This window comes from Gobius niger (assembly GCF_951799975.1).
Source record: "Gobius niger genome assembly, chromosome: 1".
NCBI classification, from domain to species: Eukaryota; Metazoa; Chordata; class Actinopteri; order Gobiiformes; family Gobiidae; genus Gobius; species Gobius niger.
The window spans coordinates 11,199,837-11,219,899 of NC_136852.1; the positions used below are offsets into that span (position 1 = coordinate 11,199,837).

Sequence of the window (20,063 nt, forward strand, 5' to 3'; positions counted from 1 at the left end):
TTTACATCAGTCTAAGCTGCTCAGATACATGGTGAACCCCAATATAAAAGCAAAAACAAACAATTAAATAAGAGAATGATAATAAAAAACATAACAAAACTGCTCAACTTGCATTAAAAAGCTAATGTGAAAAAAATGGATCTTCATGAATATATGAACATAATAAGAGTCTGGGACGGCTGGACCCTCACACACAAGTTGAGGAGAAAAGCACCAGTAAAAGCTCGTTTTTAAGTGTGTTCTGGCACGTCTGAGATAAGCAGGTCTGCTGAGCGAAGCGCCACGACAGAGGGCTGACAGCTACTCAGACATATTTTATTTCTGCAGCCAATGCAAACGGGCAAGTGCAGGTGTAATGGGTTGTTTGGGCAGCTGTGCTAAACCATGTGCAGCCTGTTGACAAACACCAGGTCCAGTCCATTATACAGAGCTACAGTAGTCCATACAACAACTTATAAAGGCATGCACTTTATGTATATATATTTATGTATTTCTATTCAAAGGGAACATTTCACTTTGCTTAAAATACACAATTGAAAAAAAAACCTGTTTGGACTACTGAACTTGTTTGTCTATTCTAAAAGCACCATCGAGGATCACAACCAGGTTCCTGACAGGCCTGGGCATAGGGAGCAAGTGTAAATCTTTATTGAGGTGTATAGAATGTGTTTCTCATCCAGGCTTTCACGTTATTGTCAGTTCAAGAAATCAAAGCACTGGAATGACAAATTATGGTAAGTGGGTCTCTATTTATTTTGCGCGTTTCAATCTCCATTAGGCACTTACATCAAGGAGCCAAACACTGGAGTCAATAGCATGCACCCAAGGGAGTCGGGATTTGAGCCTCCGATCGACCTGACCTGCTCAACCATATACAAGGGTGCAAAATATACACAAACAAAAAAAGGGGGGCCCTAATACTAAACCCTGTGGAACACCATAAGTAGGTCCAGCTGTTCCTGATGAATGAGGGAACTAAAAATGAATGCCCACACATTGCCTCACATTTTTGAGGCAAGACAGTTTTTTGTCACAGTTTTTTTGTTGGCACAGTTTTGTCACATTTTTGCAGCAGTTTTATTGTGTTTTTGTATTTTTTTTGTCACTTTTTCACCGCTTTTTCATCACTTTTTAGTCTTATTTTTTTTTGCAAAATATTTTTACCACTTTTTGACACACGTTTTTGTTGATTTTTCATCCTCATTTTTGTCACTGTTTTTTTTTCAATATGCTTTTAGATTTGGATAAAGCCAAACTAGAGAAAATGTGCTCGGTTCATGCGGGGGTTAAGAGGTTAAGGTAATTTTGAAATTGTGTCTGTAGACCACTTTAAGGATTTTAGAAGAACAGCAATATTACTGTATGAAGGTAGAAGGGAAAGGTTGATTATCTTAGTAGAGGATGAGTTACAGATAGATAGATTATAGATTATAAAGCATTTAAAAAGTGTTTAACATATTTTTCCTGATCCATTAGCACTTCTGTCAGACCCCACGCCCTTTCCCCTCCCCATCACGTGTAGCTGAAGTGACTCGCTTTGGGGCTGCTCCTGCCTGGCACTGCCCGAGTACCAGCTCCATAAAAGTGCCATGAAACCTTTATCTCACATCACTCAGAGCTGCCACATGTTAAACACGGTCAGTTTACTGTTGGCCTCAATAATTATTCTATATTATTGCAAAATAGGATTACTTTCTGCCTAAATACCTTCCTGTTATTTTAACATGTATGTATTGTATTTTTGGTTCACTTCAGTACATTAACTTGGGGACTTTAAACTCACAAGTGCTTCACAATGAATCTTTATGGAACTGCAATGCTCTTTTTTAAATGCTGTTTTTAATTGATGTAAATTGAAGTCAGCAATGATGATAGAGATGGGGCTTCACTGCAAAAAGTTAAATCTTGATCATATGTTGTATCATATTTGAATCTTTATTCTACATTATAGCTCAGCCAGACATGATAATTATTGTAATGCATCGCCTCGCTAAACAGTTTCCTCACATATGTAGGACTTTTAGCTTTGATCAAAGCATTAACGGTGGGAGAGTGAAACTGGATATATCTATGACATTATTTATTTTTTTATTTTTATTTATAGAGGGAAGGCCCAATGAGAGTACGAGACTCTCTTTTTCATGAGCGCCGTAGCAGAGAATAACAGTACAATATTTACAATATATAGAAGAGTTACAAATATCAACTAAAGCAATTAAAACTTTCTTTATATCGTATACTAGTTTTAGATGTGAAAGAGTTCATTTGTAGAAGTCTTTGTAGTTTGTTCCATTTGTGGGTAGCGTAATAAGAAAGGCCCCTTTTTCCTGTGTCACTCTTTACGAGTCCATTTTTCAGAACTAAACAGTCATGTGACCTGGTGTTGTAGATACTTGAGCTGTAGTTGAGTTCACATGTGAGATAATCAGGAAGCTTCCAAACAAGTCCCTTATAAATAAATAAAATGCAGTGTTGCTCTCTCCGATTTGTCAGGGAAGACCAGCCGACTTTGTCATACAGTAAACAGTGATGAGTTCTGTATTTGTCTCCAGTTATAAAACTGGATAATAAAGTTATTGCCTGTCTTCAGTTTGAAGGCAGACAGCTGAGAATCCACACAGGCTCACTACAAATTAATGATAATCATAATAACAAATATGTATTTATTCAGTACTTTTAAAAACAAAGAAGTCATGTGTTTGCGTTCACAGTTTCCTGTGTAGTTCTAACTTTTCACTTCTCAAAGAGAGTGGAAATTCTTGTTTTGTTGCTGAATTTATATTTTGAAATATAACTGGTTGAATTTTGCCCGGAAGAGGCCAAAGCAGTGGTGCACCTCATTGTGATATCGTACTGTAGTAGTTCAGTTATAAAAGTCACCTTGTAATTAAAATGTGAATATTGTTATTCAGCTCTGCAGTGAAACAGCATGAGGTCTAACACCACCATGTCCACGGACCTTCTGGAGATCCAGGGCTTCAACATTGCTCCCTCCTTCAGGTACCCACTGTTCTTCGCCCTGCTTCTGGTCTACTGCTCCCTGCTCCTGTCCAACCTCGGAGTGCTTCTGGTCATCCTCACTAACCACGCCCTCCACCAGCCCATGTACCTGCTCTTCTGCAACCTGCCCGTCAACGACCTGATCGGAAACACTGTGCTCCTGCCCCGCCTCATGATGCACATAGTGAGTGGCGAGCGCCACATCAGCTACAGGCAATGCGTGGTGCAAGCCTTCCACAGCCACACTTTTGGCTCTGCTTCTCATATGATTCTGATAATAATGGCCATTGACCGCTATGTCGCTATCTGCCACCCTCTGCGGTACAGCTCCATCATGACCAGCCGCACCGTCACAGGACTTTCGGTCACAGCGTGGGGTGTGTCCATAGTCTTGGTGACCATCCTCATTGGGCTCACCGTCAGACTGTCGCGATGTAGGAATGTCATTCAAAATGCCTACTGCGATAATGCATCGCTCTTCAAGTTGTCCTGTGAAGACATTTCCATAAACAACATCTACGGCCTCTTCTTCACTGTGCTGCTCTTCACTAGCTCTATAGGAGGGTTAGCGGCCACCTACATCCGGATAGCGCTTATGTGTTGGGTTCAGAAGAACAAAGAGTTAAACCGGCGTGCGGTGCAGACGTGTGCCAGTCACTTGGTGCTGTTCCTCATCATGATTTGGTCAGGCTTTCTGACCATCATCCTGCACCGTTTCCCAGAATACCCCTATCTGAGGCAAATAGCATATATTTTATTACACGTGGTTCCTGCAAATTTAAATCCCATTATCTATGGGCTGAACACTAAGTTGTTGCGAGAAAAAATTATGCATTTGGTAAAACGAAAAGTAACACCAAGATAAAAAAGAATGAATCCTTTGCTTACAATAAATACCGTGACTGGTCTGTTGACTGTGTGGATATTACACTCACAGCCTGGTTACACTGGGCTCATTAAGCATTACTGTGACCTTTGGGCATGCTTTTGAAAACCTTTGCATTTACATTTCACCATTTATAATAAAGTATAAAGTAATGCATGTGTATGGATGATCCACACTTTTGAAAGGACAAAATAACAGCAAAAATGATCAACAACCTTTTTATTTCTATCATATATGTCATATTTTGAGTAGACGTTACATATTTACAGAAGGTACATTAAGCATGTATTTTAATCCACAAAGGCAAAGACAGGTGTGTGTTTGAAGAACACACAACTAATTCAACATGTTGAATATAGTAATGTCTAAAGGTAAATTTTAATTGTTTATATAAATAATTGCTATCATCTTCTTGTCATAGCTCAGCACAAATGTTGTGTCTAAGTTTTGTGAGCTGATTTTGATGTGCTTAATCCAAAAATCACATTTTACAGGACTTTTTCGAGACACTCAAAGTCCATTGCATTATTAATTCACGCCATACTTGGTGGTGGTAAGCTATTATAGACACTGCTGCCCTGAGAGTAGACTGATGGAAGGGCCAACTCCGTCCTGGGCTGCCCCCTGGACTCTGTGGAGGAGGTGAGGGACAGGAGGGTATTAGCCAAGCTCACCTCCATCATGGACAACACCTCCCACCCACTGCACGGGACTGTAGAGGAGCTGAGCAGCTCTTTCAGTGGAAGACTGAGACACCATCAGTGTAAGAAGGAGCTCTACCTCAAGGCCTTCATCCTCACTGCTGTCAGACTATACAACAAGACTGTAAAGTAACATGTGCAATAACCCCCTTGCAAAACCACGTGCAACAATTAATGTATCAGCTGCACTTTATTCCCTGTACCAGCATCACTTATTGACAACCTGCACTTTTTGTTCATTAACTTGCACTGTCCCTACCAAATAAACCAATAAACTAGGACTGTAACTTTACACCCCGATATTCTACTTATATAATCTGTTCCAATTTTTATCCTATTTTTTTAATTCTTTTTTCCTTATTTTTATAACTCCGCCCCCTGAGATTTTTGCTTTACTTACATAAGATACCTCGTTTTTCTACTATTTAACTGTTTGCACATTTCCTGTCTGTTTCTGCACACTCTGAGTGATCTTATTGAATGCCGATTGTAACAAGCTAAATCCTCCGTTGTGAGATCAAGGATTATCTTATCTTATTTAGTACCAACCAGGCCCTTCCTTGCTTAGCTTCCAAGGTCTGACGGGATCGGGCAGAGCAAAGGTGGTATGGCACAAAAGCCTGACCTGATACAGACAAGTTCATGTAATTTTCAAATTCTGCGTTGCAAAAATGTTCTTAATCAGAGAAATATACATTGTATGTATATTTATATTAGACACCTCACAAAAAGCATTGTGTGTTATTTACCTTCTCTGAGTTTGCAAGAAATCTCACTCCTGATATTGTGCTGGCAGATATTGTGTTAACCATTATATTACGACACTTGCACAGCCCTTATCAAAAGACCCTGTGTGTGGCTCTAAACTGAGAATAGTCCATTTGACAACAGTTAGATGGCTTTTCCCATGATGAGCAGGCTCATGAGGAACACCATGATGAAGAAAAGCCACATAAAGAAGCGGTCCAGGACTTTGGCCACTTTCTTCCACTCTCCTATTCGCCTCTGTGTCGCCCTCTGATCACGGTAACAGTTCGCCATGTACTCTATGTTTCTCAGGAGCTGGTTCTCTGCACACTGACCACTACAGCACACCCCCTGTTTATCTGCATCACTCACGCCTCCTTTCCTACACCTCTGTGGCAATGCATCCCCACAATCCATACTCATGAATATGCCATTCTTCCATGTGCTGTAGTTACTCGTGGGCTTTATCCCGGCTGCACCTAAAGGACTCGTCATGTGGTCCATATCCTCTCTGTCCACAGACTGTTCCAGCCCCTGCTCCACTTTGATCAAGTCCTCGTCCCGGTTGGGCGGAGCTTGGCCGTTCTGGGTGCAGTTGTTGTTGGTTTTGATGGGGGTGTTGCTGTGTTTCTCGGGCGGTGGGGGGGACATGCAGTTTTCGCCCACCTCGTAGACGAAGCACATGTGGGCCAGGTACTGCAGGATGACCTTCTTGGCCCATTTGGGGACAGGCTTGGCATCGGGCCCGCAGTGGTGGATGTTCATGATGAAGATTGTCAGAGCGGTAGAGGCAGTGATCATGGTCATGGTGGCGATGTAGTACTTTCCTGAGATAAATCAAAATGAGACAGAAAGACACAAAACTGATTAAAAGGAATCATTTCAGACAAAAAACCCTAAACATAATGAGGGCTGATGAGCAAACTGTCCAACAGTCAAGAGCACCATCTGCATGTGGTGCCATTCATAATAATAAAGCACTTTTTCAGGGTCACCCGATTATCTAAAGTTCTAAGGAACCTCAACTAAAGCTCAAAGTGTTCACAACACAGCTGGTGTTTTTATCCAATCTTTAATTTAAAGCTGTACTAAGTAACTTGTTTACCTTAATACATCCTTTTCGTAGTCCCTCTGGGGGTAATACAAGTGTAAATGCGATGACACCGGCTGGTGTCTCTGGCCAGAAAACCACAATTGCAACGTTCCCTGCTCCAGGTTGGAGGCACCAATACACACCAATGGAATCGCGAAGAAGAAGCTAACAGGCTAACGGGCAAAGCTAACTGCGGGCTAGCGCCACTTAAACAGTCTTTACAGCCAAGTTTGAGTGAAAAAAAATATCTCCATTATGTCATTGGATGTACAATATCCCTCTCTCCCTTTGTCTTTTCTGTCAGCGTAGTATTTACTCTCACGGACAAGTAAAAAATCACAACATGCTACGACACCTGCAGTGGCGGTTATGGCCTCGAGGGGCATGAGTTATTTAGTACTGCTTTAAAAAGCACTTTAAAAACAAAACAGCCGACCAAAATGATGTACACAGATTCTGTATAACTAAATAAATAAATAGAAACACTGGTGGTCATTTGTTGTGTTGCTATTTATTCTATTTTACATGCAAATCGGAAAAAACAAGCCTGAGTAAAGTCTATAAGCCAATTATGGTCTAAGTAGAACCTAGAAAACACACTGTTCAGAAACGGGGATGGTTGTGGTGTCAACTAAATATTGAATTCTTACCAATAAGGGGGACGTTCTCTGACGGTGGCATGATTTCGGCCACCAACAGCTGGAAGACGGTGAGCGCCAACATGACCGTGACCCCCAGAGACACCTTCTCCCCGGAGTCGGCCGGCAGGTAGAAGCCGAGCGGAGCCAGGAACGAGATCATGACGCAGGGGATGAGCAGGTTGAACACATAGAAGGACGCCCTCCTTTTCAGCATGAGCGTGTAGGTGACATCCGGGTAGGGTTCCGCGCAGCAGCCGTACGTAATGACGTTCTTCTTCGCCGGCATTCCCAGCACCTCCCACTCCACGTTTTCCACCAGGTCGGCCAGGTCGGCGCTGTCCATGGCGTTGAGGATGTCCAGCTGGTTGCCGTTGTAGGTCCACGAGCCGTAGGTGAAGCGGCACTGCTGGGCGTCGAAGGGGAAGAAGGACACGTCGACTTTGCAGGAGCTTTTGGTGATGGCCGGAGAGTCCCAGGTGATCTGACCGTCGTGCTGGATGACCACGTTAGTGTCCATGGGACCGGTGAAGTGGTCGTCGGCGCTGCGTGATAAAACACTTGAGTTAATAGGCGTGTATCAATAGGATGGGGACCAAGAGTAACAGGCACAAGTACGCCAGCTGAGGAGAAGGTGCCATCTCCTCAGGCTTATCTGCTTTTTATAACCCTCCATGATGACACAAAACATGGGATGGCAGAGAGAGTGCATACAATGTGTAGGGAAGTTCCTGTGACAGATTTATATTTAACTTGTGTATGTAGATATGTTAATGGATAAGGATGTATTATAGACAACTGGATTTAACTGAGCAAATAGGAATAGCCTCTTACTGGATCATTTCTACATAAAACTATTTTATTCTGGAGGATTTAAAAAGCAGACTGTGGCCTGAACACTCCCTGTCATCCTTCTGGGAGTGTCCAGTTGTGCCTGTTATCCTGGACACCATCACCTGATCAACCCAATACCACTCCGACCTACTTGTTATATAGGACTATATCAGGTCTCCATACATAACTACTAGGTATACGGATGGTATCGAGTCCATCGTACTCATCTTTGTCCCATCTGAGGAGTGCATCTACCCACACTCGGCGGATCCACAAATAAGCCGTGAGAATTTGGTTCCTCTCATCCTGTAAGACGGGACACCAAGGCAGTGGGGGGTTTGCTCATGGGACAGTGTGGGCACATGCACAAGCTGAGGGGAGCATCGTTTTTTACCATATCGATGATCTGGGACAGCGTCACCTGCAGGGTCACATTCAGCTCTTTGTTGGTGTCCTCCACCGGCCGGAGAGCACTGCTGTAGTTGGCGAATAAATCATTAAGAAGCTTCTGCGCGTACTTTCCATGAGCACAGTGTCCGGCTGTGGCACAGAGAAACACGGTGAGCAAGGGATGAATATCAAAAGTGATGAGTGTAATACCAATTCCATTCAATCTTGTGAATGTAATATGGGCACAGTAGTGGTTAGCGCTCGTGATTCACAGCTAGAGGGTCCTGGGCTCGATTTCCACCTGGACAAGGCCTTTCTGTGTGGGGTTTGCATGTTCTCCCCATGTCTGCGTAGGTTTTCCCCTGGGTACTCCGGTTCCCCTACCACTAAAAACATGTGCAAAAGGTCAGTCCTCCAGCCAGGTTATTCTGACCATCAGCCTGGCTCCACATGCGTCCCAGCGACGTCGAAGGAAAGTCAAATGCAGAGGACAAATTTTGTTGTACAGTTGTTTATAATGACAAAATCAAAGCACCTTAACCTTGAATAAAGTTGGCGGCAGAGGATGAAGCAATAAAATATGATTCATAATCTGATCTCATAACCTGCAGTTTTAGAAATAAGTTAATTAATTTGACTTTGACTTTTGCATCACAAATTATAAAAAGGTTTTGCAGTTAGTGGTTTGTTGATGAGTAAAGAACAGCTGATAAGTTGTTTTTATCTTTCAATTTTGAGCTTCCAGCGGCAAATGAAGAAACATGTGAACCATTTTGCAGTTTTCCCAAAAAATATCAGCCATATGCATCTTTGTTTCTATTAGTTCTCAGACAGAATCATGTTTAATCTACTTGTCCTGGTATGGACTGACTGCTTTCACTCTTCATGTCCAGCCTTTCGCTGACTGATTAAAAAGAACACTGAAGTCTGAGACACGAGGGTGACAGATGGAGATTGGGACAAAGGCCATTCCGCAAAGCTCCGGAAAGCGATCATGCAAATCTGCCATTCTCAGTAATGTAGCAGGTTGCGTGTGTGAGTGTGTGCACGCACGCGCTAATCCGTACAACATCTGTGAATGAAGCTGCACTCCCCACCGCAAAGGAAACAAGTGTCCAAACCACGTGACGACACATTTTATCTTCATATCTCTACGCAAACACACGCACATGTCTAAGTAATATGACAATATGGCTGACACAACTCATGACCGGGACTAAACATAACAATAATTGCTGAACAAAAACAAAAAGACAAAAAACAATAAATGAATACAGACTTAACTTGGTCAAAGGTGAGGATCTTTTGATGAGAGTTAAATTAAGTAACAATAATGAGACGATGAGTACTTACGATGACCTCATGGTTTTTATGTTTTTGAGAAATCCTCACCATCGCCACCATCATCTTCCTCATGCACATCATCATCTACGTCATCATCAACTTCAACATCCAGAGCAACAATGACTTACTTTGTAAAATGGTGACACACAGAAGGCACGTGAACCAGCCCGTAGCACCGCTTCGTTTCATCTTGTTTGAACCATCGAGCTGCACAAACCGCACTTCGGTGTTTTTGTGGGACAGGGAACTGGGGTAAGACAGAACTGCTAATCCGCGGGAAACTGGAGGGGGCGTGGCCATATCGCGGCTGCAGTTCTTCGGTCAGCACCACGGACAGCTCCTAATCCCCGAGTAAAGATCAAAGATCAAACTCATGTCTATCAAATGTCTCTCTATTAGCTACTTATAAAGATACATAGCCTACACGTGGGAGACCCTCACCATCTCTATTCACTTCTTCATTCTACTTTTCTGCCCCATAGGCTGAAATGAGCAGCATAGTCTTTGAAATTTCGAGCCTTGATTCTTTTATCCTTCAAGTTTTCCCAAAGGTGATGCTAAAGTTGGTTGATGCAAAAGTTTAAATTTTCCTAAACGGTAAATAGACAAACCTTTAGTAAATAGATTTTTTTATTTTTTTTTAATTATTTTTTTGGTATTGTGTATTTTAGGCTCGCTATGTCGCTGCCTCTTGGTCAGTTCAGTTCAGATAAACTAAACCCAATTTAAAAAGTGCTCATTTTAAGAAGCTACTTGCAATTTAGAACCTGGCGAAAATCAGGCCCTAACCCGTCTAAGTAGAGTCAGCAGGATTAACGCAATGTCATATCGACATAAGGAGAATAGGTCAGAACATGATCTTTACTGTAGACAGCATGGTTAGATGTGGCGCCGCATCATCGCTGTCTTCTTCCGGGTAAAGGCATGACGCGCGCCTTTGTGGTCCAGCTGATGCTGCTGAGGCGCACGGACAGCGCCTAGAGCTGCTCCTGCCGAGGCTTTCACTGATGTCAAGGAACAACACATGTATTAGCGCGTTTTTACGAAGGTGATGATGGCGCGGTGAAGACGCTGACAAAAGGTAACGCACGGGATGCACAGGGAAGCGTAGGCCTATTGTTGACGTATTAAGTGAACGTGCAGGGATGTACAGATGCATCGAGGCTAATTACAACTACAGGCTATTCAGACGTGGGAAAAAAATCAGCGAGACTTACGGTCATGTGACACTGTACAGCAGTGAAATACACATTCGGACCTCTCCCCTCACTGCGCTCCAGCTCTCAGATATGGCGTTTGAATGCAATGGCAGAGATCTGGTTGGAATCCCCCTTACAAACAGCAAGCATTTTATTTTAGTCACATAATAAACATGTTTCATGGTGCCTCTTTAAGACCCGGAGCTAATGTGGCTCAGTTGTTTCCTGTCTTCCTTGTTTTTACTTCACCCTATTTGCATCCAGTGTCTGTGTACACTGGTGTATGAATGAGAGTGTGAGTGGTTGACTGGTTCCTTGCTGTAAAGCACTTTGAGCCCAATGAAAGTAGAAAAAGTGCTCTATAAGTTTAGACCATTTACCATCATATCACGTAAAGTTTTGTAATTTTTATTTCCACTCCTCATATTATTGTATATGTCAAGGTTCGGTACTCACTTCTTTTATATTGATATAATTCTTCCTTACCCCAGGCCTGTGCCTCTGCAGAAGATGTTGCAGGGGCCCCATGCAGCGGGGCCCGACAGGCCGCTGCTGTTGCGGATCTCCTTCAGGTCGTGTGTGCTTGGTACGCTGTGCCTGCCGCTGCTGGGGCTGCTCTCCTGTGTCTTCATCTCTTCGGTGTACCACTTTGATGATGCCACAGGAACACACTGCCACGTAAGGCCCGCACTGGTGTTTATAGGCGCATCCAATCAAGCTCAGATTGATTTTGTGCAACTCGCTGTGTCTGTGGACTTGACTCTTAAAGGGATATTTCAGGATTTTTGACATAGGGCCTAATTTCTTAGTTATCCAGAGCGTTGTTGATTTCTGGAGATTTTATTTTTTTGTAATTCATGCAGTTCATATATTTGAAGAGTTTTGTGGCGCTAGGCTAGTGCAAGGCTAGCGCAATTCTATGGTATCAGCTACCCTGCATTAAAAACCCGCTCCACAGTGCATCTGAGGCAAATCACTTATAATGCCAGACTAACCATATAAATGTCTGTGTTTGTGTGTGGCAGTGGTTAGTCTTAATGCAGGCTCGCCTTGCACTAGCCTAGCACCATGTAACTCTTCAAATATAAAAACTGATAAAATATCTCCAGAAATCAACAACACTCTGGATAACTAGGAAATGAGGCCCTATGTCAAAAAATCCTGAAATATCCCTTTAACCTGAAGCAGATCAGAAAACAGGGGCCTCCAGCCTGTGGCTTTGGAGGAATAAGTCTATTCAGCAGTGTACAGGCCCCCCAAATGACTTTCTACATTTCTACATAAACCAAATGATGTCTTGGCAAAGTACATGAAGCAGATCATGTTAATAACACATTTCTCTTTGTGCACCAAATTACTCGAGTCAACAAATTCTGCAGACTTTAAGATAAATCAAGTATCATGAGGAACCTACATTTATGTTCCTTCTTTGCCTTGAATTATTACTTCTTACAGCAAGTTCTTTTTTTCTCTCTGGCACTTCTCACATCACACCTCCCCTCTCTCTGTGTGTGGGAGTTATTGCTGGCTCATAAACCGCAGTGTGTTTTGCAGGTTTCTAACTACCTGCCGTCCATAAGTGCCTCCATCAGCCTCAGCCCGGAGTGCCACATTTGGAGAGCGTGCATTGGTCTGCACTGGGCTCCCCGCGTCCTGGTGTTGTACAGTTACACCAAACTGTACAGATGCCGCTTCGGAGCCCGGTCTGTGGAGAGGACCCTGAGCGCCTTCTGCCTCCTCTTCGCTGTGTGTGAGAACATGGGCCTGCTGCTGCTCACGTCTGTCTCCTCCACTGAAGCCTATGGTAAGTGCTTTTTTTACGTAATACACTGTCATAATTTAAAATATCGAACTAATTGCTAACAGTTCTGATATTAATTCCCATTGTTGCGATCCCGGCTCGAGAGGACCACAACAAAAGAGCGGAGCGTGCACAGGCAAAGGTTTAAAGCACTCGGGGAGAACATTTATTATAAAAAAGGTTGACAATGTTGATAATTGTGAAAGTGGCTGGAAAGACCCGGTGGAGAGCTAGAGAGGAATAACACCAGGGAGTGGAAGAGGCGGTCTATAAGAGCTGCCTTTTATGGGTGGCCAACAGGAAATACCGGCCCCAGGCGCATCCATGGTCCCACAATAAGTGAACAAATCCATTAAGACGGTCCGAGAAACCAGAAGCCATCACACTATTTTACATAAGAAACAAGATTCAGATCACAGTGCACATTTTAAACATGTCGAGGGGTGTTAATATTTGAGAGAAGACTGAAAAATGAACTGCTAAACTAATACAAGAATCATATCTCGGCAGGACATTGCAGAGGTCTACACTTGTCTTTTGTTTACATTCTCGCTCAAGGGTCCTGCTCGGCGCATTGAGTTAGCTTGTGTATAAATGCGCTGTATAAATAAATATGCCTTGCTTTTTATTTAGAGTCAACGAAACGCAGATGTATTTAGTAGTTTTTGGTGCTCTAAATAAAGCCTCAGTACTCTCAAAATGCAACATCTTTAGCCTCTTAACCCCCACCTGAACGGAGCACATAAAAGCTCAAAATAGGGACGGAAATGAGGATGAAAACGCAACAAAAATGTGACAAAAAAGAAACAATGAGGGTCTTTAATTTAAATTTCTGTTGTACTCTGTCTCATAGTGTTAACAAGTGCTCAATGTTTCTTTACCATCATTGATATTGTTCATTCTCCTTACATTGTTAGTATAATCTTTTGTTACAATGTTATAATTAACATTTGTATAATAATCCTTGAACAAAGTAACAGTGAAGCTGAATGTATTAATCTCTGAATGGGGAACTGGGGGTGGGATTAAATAAATTATCTTCTTCCCACCTTTCAGGTAGAAATGGATCATCATGCTTATATTGTACTTTCTGTGCCATTGCCTGAAATAAATTAATAAATGAAAAAATAAAAACAAATGAAAGTCGAACTAGAGAAAATGTGCTTGGTTAAGGTGGGGGTTAAGAGCATCATTAAAACTAAATATCCTTCAGATTTATTTCAAATATTTATATAATATTCAGTTTTTATCTGATATACTGTAACTCCAAGTACTCACTGGTAAGTGTTCTTGTACCCCCAGGGGTCACTCTATCCCTGCTTGGGGAACACACTACTATGCCGAAAGGTTTTACACATGACGACAAAATATTTAGTTGTTATTTTCAGAATTGATTATATACAGTAGGCCTACACTGCAACCAATGCGATTAAACAAGCAACAATAATTGAAATACTGTACATTTTATAATTTCATTCATATTTGAAAGAAAACTAAAATCTCAACAAGTAAACTACCACATGAATAGTGAGATACTATTCAGCATATTTTCTGATGCATAATGTGAATAATGTTTCCGCTCTACACACTACTCTAACGTGCTGTTGCGTGTCTGTGTCCTCAGCTGTCCATAAGGCGGGGTTCCTACTCTTCATCTGCAGTTCTCTCATCTACATGCTCATAACCTGCCGCTTGTGGAGCACTATCACCAAACAGTACTTTAACCCCGAGGTGAACAAACCGCGCGTCATCTACGAGAACAAACGTGATCTGAAGTGCGTCCTATTAACCCTCTTCATGTGTGTCTCAGGATGCCAAGTCTCATCGCTGGAAGAAACGGCTCCTGTTGGCCTGCTACTTCTTCTGTGGATTTGCTGCCTTCTTCTATTGGAAGCACAACATGTACTGCCAGTCTGGAGGTGGGGACTGGTGTTAACTGAGCAGTCAGGTCAAGACAAATGTATACATGCCAGACCCATTCAATAAGTAAACAAAAGGCTCTACACTGGATCTCAGTAGGACTTGCCTGGACCAATAAATAAACTTTATTACGACAAATGTATTCTACTGTCAGGGTCTGGTGATATAATACTTTCAGGGTCAGCTGCCTTGGGTCTATTACGACCACTGCTAATACACACACAGAGTTAAACCTACACAGAGTTAAATTCACACAGGCGAGGTAGGTGAAGTGTCTTACTCGAGGATGAATCAGCAGTTTGCAGCTGGAATTGAACAGTCAGCCGTTCACTTGAGACTTCTCCACCGCCTGAGCCACAGTTATCTCAATGTTCAGCTTCCTGACAGGCAGCTACTTTATGTTTGGCACTGGGCAGACAGTTCAGCAAAAGCTATAATAATTTATTCTTAAATTTCATTACTTGTAAAAAATATAATACAGATGCTTCTCGTCAAATATTACTCCACTTCAAGTAAGAGACGCTCAGGCAAAGTTGCAAATTTGTACAAAAATATTTGCTGTATAAAAGATGAAAAATAGATACACACAAATCATTTGAAGTAGCTTAAATGCTGAGAATACGGCCAGAACTTTGCAGCACAATCTGTTACAGCAACCCGTTTTCCTTGTCTGTTCTGGACATTCATCATAAAACTTTTAAAAGGGCCAAAGGTGCAGCCAACTTTATATTTGTGGGTTTGCTTTAGAGCCTTTAGAGAAGCGTAGCAGTGTAGAAAGCATTATCAAGTAAAACTTTACTTCTGCCAGGGCACATATTGATGACTTCTCCTTCACCTTTTTTCCAGCTTACACAATGTTTGCTCTCTTCGAATACCTTCTGGTCTTCTCCATCATGGCCTTCCACCTCACTGCGGTTTGGGACTTCAGAAGCCGGGAGATCGTGGTGGTGTCATTGTATGAGGATCGACACTTCTGACTAGAGTTGCCTCAAGTCCACAGTATTAGCAGCATTCCTGGCAGCGACTCGAACGCAGCAACACAGGAGGACTGGGACGGACTTTTCCACATATTTCCATGAAGTGAAATATAGCCTATACGCACAAAGAACACTGCCAAAACTGTTTGTGGTACAAAGTAAAGAATGTTTTTAAATGTTTCTGGTCTCTTTGGTTCTTCTATTAATTCAGTCTTTGACTAACCTATTGTACACTTGCACTTGTGAGTCAACTTCTTATGTACAATGTTGGCCTGAAAACGTTTTCATGTGCACTTGGGAATACAGAACAAACAAATAGGCTACAACAAATAAGTTAGTAAAACATTTACATGGTCGTTAAAAACAAAAAAAGCTTTAGTGTATTATGGGCAGAATCAATGGCACCAAAGCTAAAAGACATGGGGCCAAAGGACTTGGGCTAGATGTCATCCTTCAACTCTCCTCTGCCTGAAGTCTCTCCTCCTCACGGTAGATGGCGATAGTCGCTCACAGGGTGCGCGAAGGGCGCAGTGTAGAAGAAGGCAGGCCCCCAGTGTGCGCTTTCTGCGGCTTTTTCGGACCTCGCTGGTGCTACCAGACTCAGGCTAAGCGTCGCTCAGTTTCGGCTTCAGTGGACCGCGCATCTGCGGCGATGTTAATCCAGAGCTGAGAGTGACTTCTCGAGCTCTACATGACAGGTAAGTCCCGCTGAAGCGAGCGGCTGCAGCAGCGCAGGCTGATGGACACGTATCCAGAGTTCCGTGTACACATCGCCTCTCTGGAAATGCAGTCTTCTTGGCATTAGCAACGAGTGTATTGGAAAGTTGTGTTTCTTTAGTTTTTATAGTTTCTGCAAACGAAGCTGACATGTATACTTTCCCCTAAAGCTGAGCCAACTTTTACGCATTTCGCAATTCATTTCCTAGTTAGCTGAGATGTTTAGCAAGCTAGCATCTTTGGACAGGCATGGAGACGTCCTCAACAGCTGCCACGGGAGATAATGTCACTTTCTCCCTTTGAAAGGAAATGTCTGTGGGCATGTTGGACCGCTGACTGATAATGACTGTATTTGACTGTCTTTTATTAAATGACAGCCAAAGAGCTGGCGATGTTCATCCAGGAAGAAGGCACTGTCCTGCCTCGCTTTATGTAACTCGCCGCTCTGTTTTTCCTGTTCACGCCACTTTCTCTGCCTTCAAAGCCAGTGTCAACACTGCGGTGATAAGAGTGGAATACCTGAACAAAAAGTCCCACATCTGTGTGTGGCCTGTGCAGTTTAATTAGGTTAGTTCAATTATATTAGCGGTATTTTTGGCCAACGAGGTTAATTGGTTGATTTGAGGCTTGTCCTTCCGGGTGTCAGCTCTGGCTCAAGTGGTTAAGATGATGATTTATTTGCCCCACAGAAAAACATAAATGTCCAGATTTTCTCCATTGGGCTTTTACCCTGACCATCTTATTTGTATTTATTATAGATTGTGTCATGATACAATACAACCCTTGAAAGCCCCTTTCCCCCCATAACATTTTATTTTATTTAATCTGTGTGACAGAACAATAAATCACCATCCAAAAATCCAACTTCCTACAATAGTTTTTAACCTGTGAACCTTTAGCCTGTGGTGCAGTAGATCTGGTTGCCAGAACAGTAGAATACTTTATTGAACACATTCTCTGTTTGTCTCTGTCCTGTTTTAGCGTACACCAGTCATGGAGTTGAACAGATTAGTGACCTTGTGGATACTCTGCTTGTGTCTCGTCTGCGAGAGCTTGAGCGAGAGAGCCACCTCTCCTCCCCCCACAGCGGAAAGTCCAGCGGCTGAAAGTGTCGTGCCGGGTGAGTAAGCAGTGACACAGTGAATAAATGTGCTGGTTTGGCCTATCGCGGGGCTGTGACCCTCTGATTGACAGTGAGAGTGTTAGTTTGCATGCCATGTCTTTGTAATTGTGCAGGCACTAAATGCAGCAGAGCTGAGAATAGTCGGACAGGAATTCTTCGCTGCACCCGTCCGCCAGCCCAGTCTAAGCTTTTGACAAATTACTAATTTAGCTAATGGTGGTGGAATACCTGGACAAGGAAACTCGGTCCATTTTTTCTTCTGTACTTTTACTACTTCTTCATAATTGTGTCATCTGTGCAGTACATTCATACAGTAGTTTATGACTGGCAAAAGGTCATTGAGCTCAAGTCGCCCAAAGCTCTTCACGAGGGACAATTTTTCATTAATTCCCTGTTTGGTGGCGGCAAGATGTGTATGCCACAGACAGAGGTGTGCTGTATAAATCTGTGCCATCTGGTTTGGGTTTATTTATTGTATGGTATTTTCCAATATATTATACAAAAGATGCTACATGCAGTTGTACAGTTGGTACATGCTCTGTCAACTATTGGCAATTTTGTAGTATACAGTTACTTTTCACATGTGCATGTAATAACCACTGCAAACTACCATCACTGTAGTTTAAGTGCTTTATATCTCATTGTGTAAAAGCGACAGATATTGTCGGTCATAAGGTTAGTCTCTTGGGGAACTGGTTGAAAACCTTCCCAGTGCCTTGTAACAGCATTGTCCTAAAGCATAAGGTATGCCCTGATGGTAAACACATGGCAGGAACAAACTGTTTGTCAAGTAATCAAACATGAGAACTGTCGGTCACACAAATCCTACTTACGTCGTTCACATACGAGCGATCACGATGTCGACGATGACGTCCAGGGGCTGTGGTACAAAATTCAGTGTTTTGAATAAATAATCATAGTTCTGTGATAGGCAAAAACAGAGCATTGCTTCCCTTTCACTGTAACAGATCGGTAATTTTATGAAACAGCATTTGAGGCCTGAATGCATCAGCATTATCAACATTATTTTGAAGTCGATTAATCTATCGATTATTTTTTACGATTAATCCCTTGGCTGTGATGAATGGTGTAGGAAAATTGTATTTTTTTCAGTTTTTTTATCACATAAAGCTAAAGTGGCGCCGCTTGAGGATTGTTGATGGTGTAAACCTTAAAGTAAATGTTTGTTGGAGGTTCCCAGCGCTAATTCTGCTTCTGATTGGATGAGACACAGACAGATATTTACAATGTACAAAACACTGCAGACCCTAACTTTAAAAACAAAGTAGGTTTTCATCAAAAATACTTTTTTGCTCTATTTGAGTCTGTGTGAACCAGAGAACGATTAATCGATTACTGTCGACTATTTCAATAATCGATTAGTCGTCGATTAATCGATTAGTCATTTCAGCCCTAGTGTCATGTAAGACTACTAGGAATACTTAAATGTGAACATCATAACTCACCAACCTGACAGAATAACAAAAGCCACTCCTCGCTCAGTAAAATCGGCTGCACAAGTACAAGAAGAGGAACGTTTACACACTCTTCTGTAACTTTAGAAGAGGTTCTCAGATTTCAATTCCCACACTGTGGCAAATTGACTTCAGGTTGAAACATTAAGGTCAAATCCACTTTTAACATAGGCGATGCATAGTCTGTGTGCATACCCGCTTTTGCAATATGTGTCACAAAAAACACAACAGGTCGCTGTGGTTTGGAGCTTTGCAGACGTTTCAGAAAATCCTGCTGCTTAAGGTTGACCAACTCGATGTTACTGTGAAAGAGCAGTCTTGTGAATTACTCGGTGTAGAGACACAGCCTCTGCGCACAAAGAATGACTTGCATAACCTGCTGCTTAAAAGGTGGACCGAACGCTATGTAAATCTGGTGTCTGTGGAGGTTTTTGCAAGCCAAATGAGTGCGGGCGAGTTTGCGTGTGTGCTCTGTGCAGGTGGAAGGCCTTTTGGAGGCTAACTGTCACTGTTTGTGGGAGAGAGAGAAAACTGATGCCTTTTTGGTATGTGGTTTGTTCAGTTCTCCTGCGCTGTGCAAGGTTTTGGTTCAGATATTAACCATTCTCCCACCTCTGCACTTGTTATGGCGCTTCCTGTGGCAGTTTTAGTTTCTGCATGAGAAATGAGAAAAGCGATGCATTGTGCTCACGTCAATTCCTCATGTTTCTGTTTAACAGATGATCATTGCGCCTGTCCCAACATGTGCTGAATGGGGAGGGACTGTATAATCTCTACAATGGGAAAGAGCTTGAGCTAAAGGTTCACAGGGCTGGGTAGATCAAGATTAAATTTAGGGGCTTCGAGAGTTCCTTTTCTGGAGTTGTGGCCTGTTAATTGTATCTTCTTAAATATCTGAATCTCATAATTTGATTTTAATGATTTTAACTTGGCCAGTGTGTAGTCTAGTAGTTCCTTAGTTTATACAGATGTACCAAGAGGGAGGGAGTGTCATTCTGAAGTCATAAAATTCTTAATAATTAAATTCCAGTTTGTGTAGACCTAACCACTTACCCATGAACTGTGTCGACTGTGCATGACTTATGTTGCAATCCCTTTCTTCAGTAAGATGGTTCAACGCAAACAATTCTTTTGTTTGTGTAGTACGTCTTTACCTAGAAATGGCTTCAATCCAGTTTAAACATTACTGGATGACACGGATGTGAAGTTCCTGAGCTT

General features: G+C 42.4%; 4 protein-coding genes across 7 annotated transcripts in view; 3 read left to right on the forward strand and 1 right to left on the reverse strand.

Moving 5' to 3' along the window:
- Positions 1 to 2,929: 2,929 nt before the first annotated feature.
- On the forward strand, positions 2,930 to 3,865 carry LOC306959243 (olfactory receptor 52E4-like; the record flags this gene model as incomplete). Its single annotated transcript, XM_079551307.1, has 1 exon — positions 2,930 to 3,865. The coding sequence occupies one exon, from the start codon at positions 2,930 to 2,932 to the stop codon at positions 3,863 to 3,865; it is 936 nt and encodes a 311-aa protein (XP_079407433.1).
- Positions 3,866 to 5,429: 1,564 nt separating this feature from the next.
- On the reverse strand, positions 5,430 to 9,976 carry chrna10a (cholinergic receptor, nicotinic, alpha 10a). 2 transcript variants are annotated; one of them, XM_079580673.1, is made up of 5 exons: positions 9,762 to 9,976; positions 8,294 to 8,439; positions 8,051 to 8,205; positions 7,078 to 7,610; positions 5,430 to 6,161 (listed from the first exon to the last, which is right to left on the reverse strand). In XM_079580673.1, exons 1-5 carry the CDS (start codon positions 9,931 to 9,933, stop codon positions 5,479 to 5,481), a joined length of 1,689 nt encoding a protein of 562 aa, XP_079436799.1. In that variant the 5' UTR covers positions 9,934 to 9,976; the 3' UTR covers positions 5,430 to 5,478. The 2 variants fall into 2 exon arrangements, with proteins under 2 accessions (XP_079436799.1, XP_079436800.1); XM_079580674.1 differs by having other exon boundaries at positions 8,294 to 8,375; positions 9,762 to 9,967.
- Positions 9,977 to 10,493: 517 nt separating this feature from the next.
- Positions 10,494 to 15,691, forward strand: LOC306980502 (post-GPI attachment to proteins factor 2-like). Of its 2 annotated transcripts, none has more exons than XM_079579925.1 (6): positions 10,494 to 10,714; positions 11,324 to 11,510; positions 12,375 to 12,636; positions 14,258 to 14,364; positions 14,444 to 14,552; positions 15,400 to 15,691. In XM_079579925.1, the coding sequence occupies exons 2-6, from the start codon at positions 11,343 to 11,345 to the stop codon at positions 15,528 to 15,530; spliced, it is 777 nt and encodes a 258-aa protein (XP_079436051.1). In that variant the 5' UTR covers positions 10,494 to 10,714; positions 11,324 to 11,342; the 3' UTR covers positions 15,531 to 15,691. The 2 variants fall into 2 exon arrangements, with proteins under 2 accessions (XP_079436051.1, XP_079436052.1); XM_079579926.1 differs by having other exon boundaries at positions 12,387 to 12,636.
- Positions 15,692 to 16,048: 357 nt separating this feature from the next.
- stim1a (stromal interaction molecule 1a) overlaps positions 16,049 to 20,063 on the forward strand; it is a 30,416-nt gene continuing 26,401 nt past the window's right edge. For both annotated transcript variants that reach the window (XM_079574119.1, XM_079574120.1), the window contains exons 1-2: positions 16,049 to 16,228; positions 17,229 to 17,367. In XM_079574119.1, the coding sequence (XP_079430245.1) occupies positions 17,241 to 17,367 (127 nt within the window). In that variant the 5' untranslated portion in view covers positions 16,049 to 16,228; positions 17,229 to 17,240. The remainder of the gene's footprint in view (positions 16,229 to 17,228; positions 17,368 to 20,063) is intronic.

Excerpts from the sequence above, each read along its gene's own strand:
- chrna10a (XM_079580673.1), bottom strand. The coding sequence starts at position 9,933 with ATGGCCACGCCCCCTCCAGTTTCCCGCGGATTAGCAGTTCTGTCTTAC. Across the intron at positions 7,611-8,050 it reads GATATAGTCCTATATAACAA|CGCCGACGACCACTTCACCG; the intron begins GTAGGTCGGAGT and ends TTTATCACGCAG. Across the intron at positions 6,162-7,077 it reads AGAGAACGTCCCCCTTATTG|GAAAGTACTACATCGCCACC; the intron begins GTAAGAATTCAA and ends GATTTATCTCAG.
- LOC306980502 (XM_079579925.1), top strand. The coding sequence starts at position 11,343 with ATGTTGCAGGGGCCCCATGCAGCGGGGCCCGACAGGCCGCTGCTGTTG. Across the intron at positions 11,511-12,374 it reads CCACAGGAACACACTGCCAC|TGTGTTTTGCAGGTTTCTAA; the intron begins GTAAGGCCCGCA and ends CATAAACCGCAG. Across the intron at positions 12,637-14,257 it reads CTCCTCCACTGAAGCCTATG|CTGTCCATAAGGCGGGGTTC; the intron begins GTAAGTGCTTTT and ends CTGTGTCCTCAG.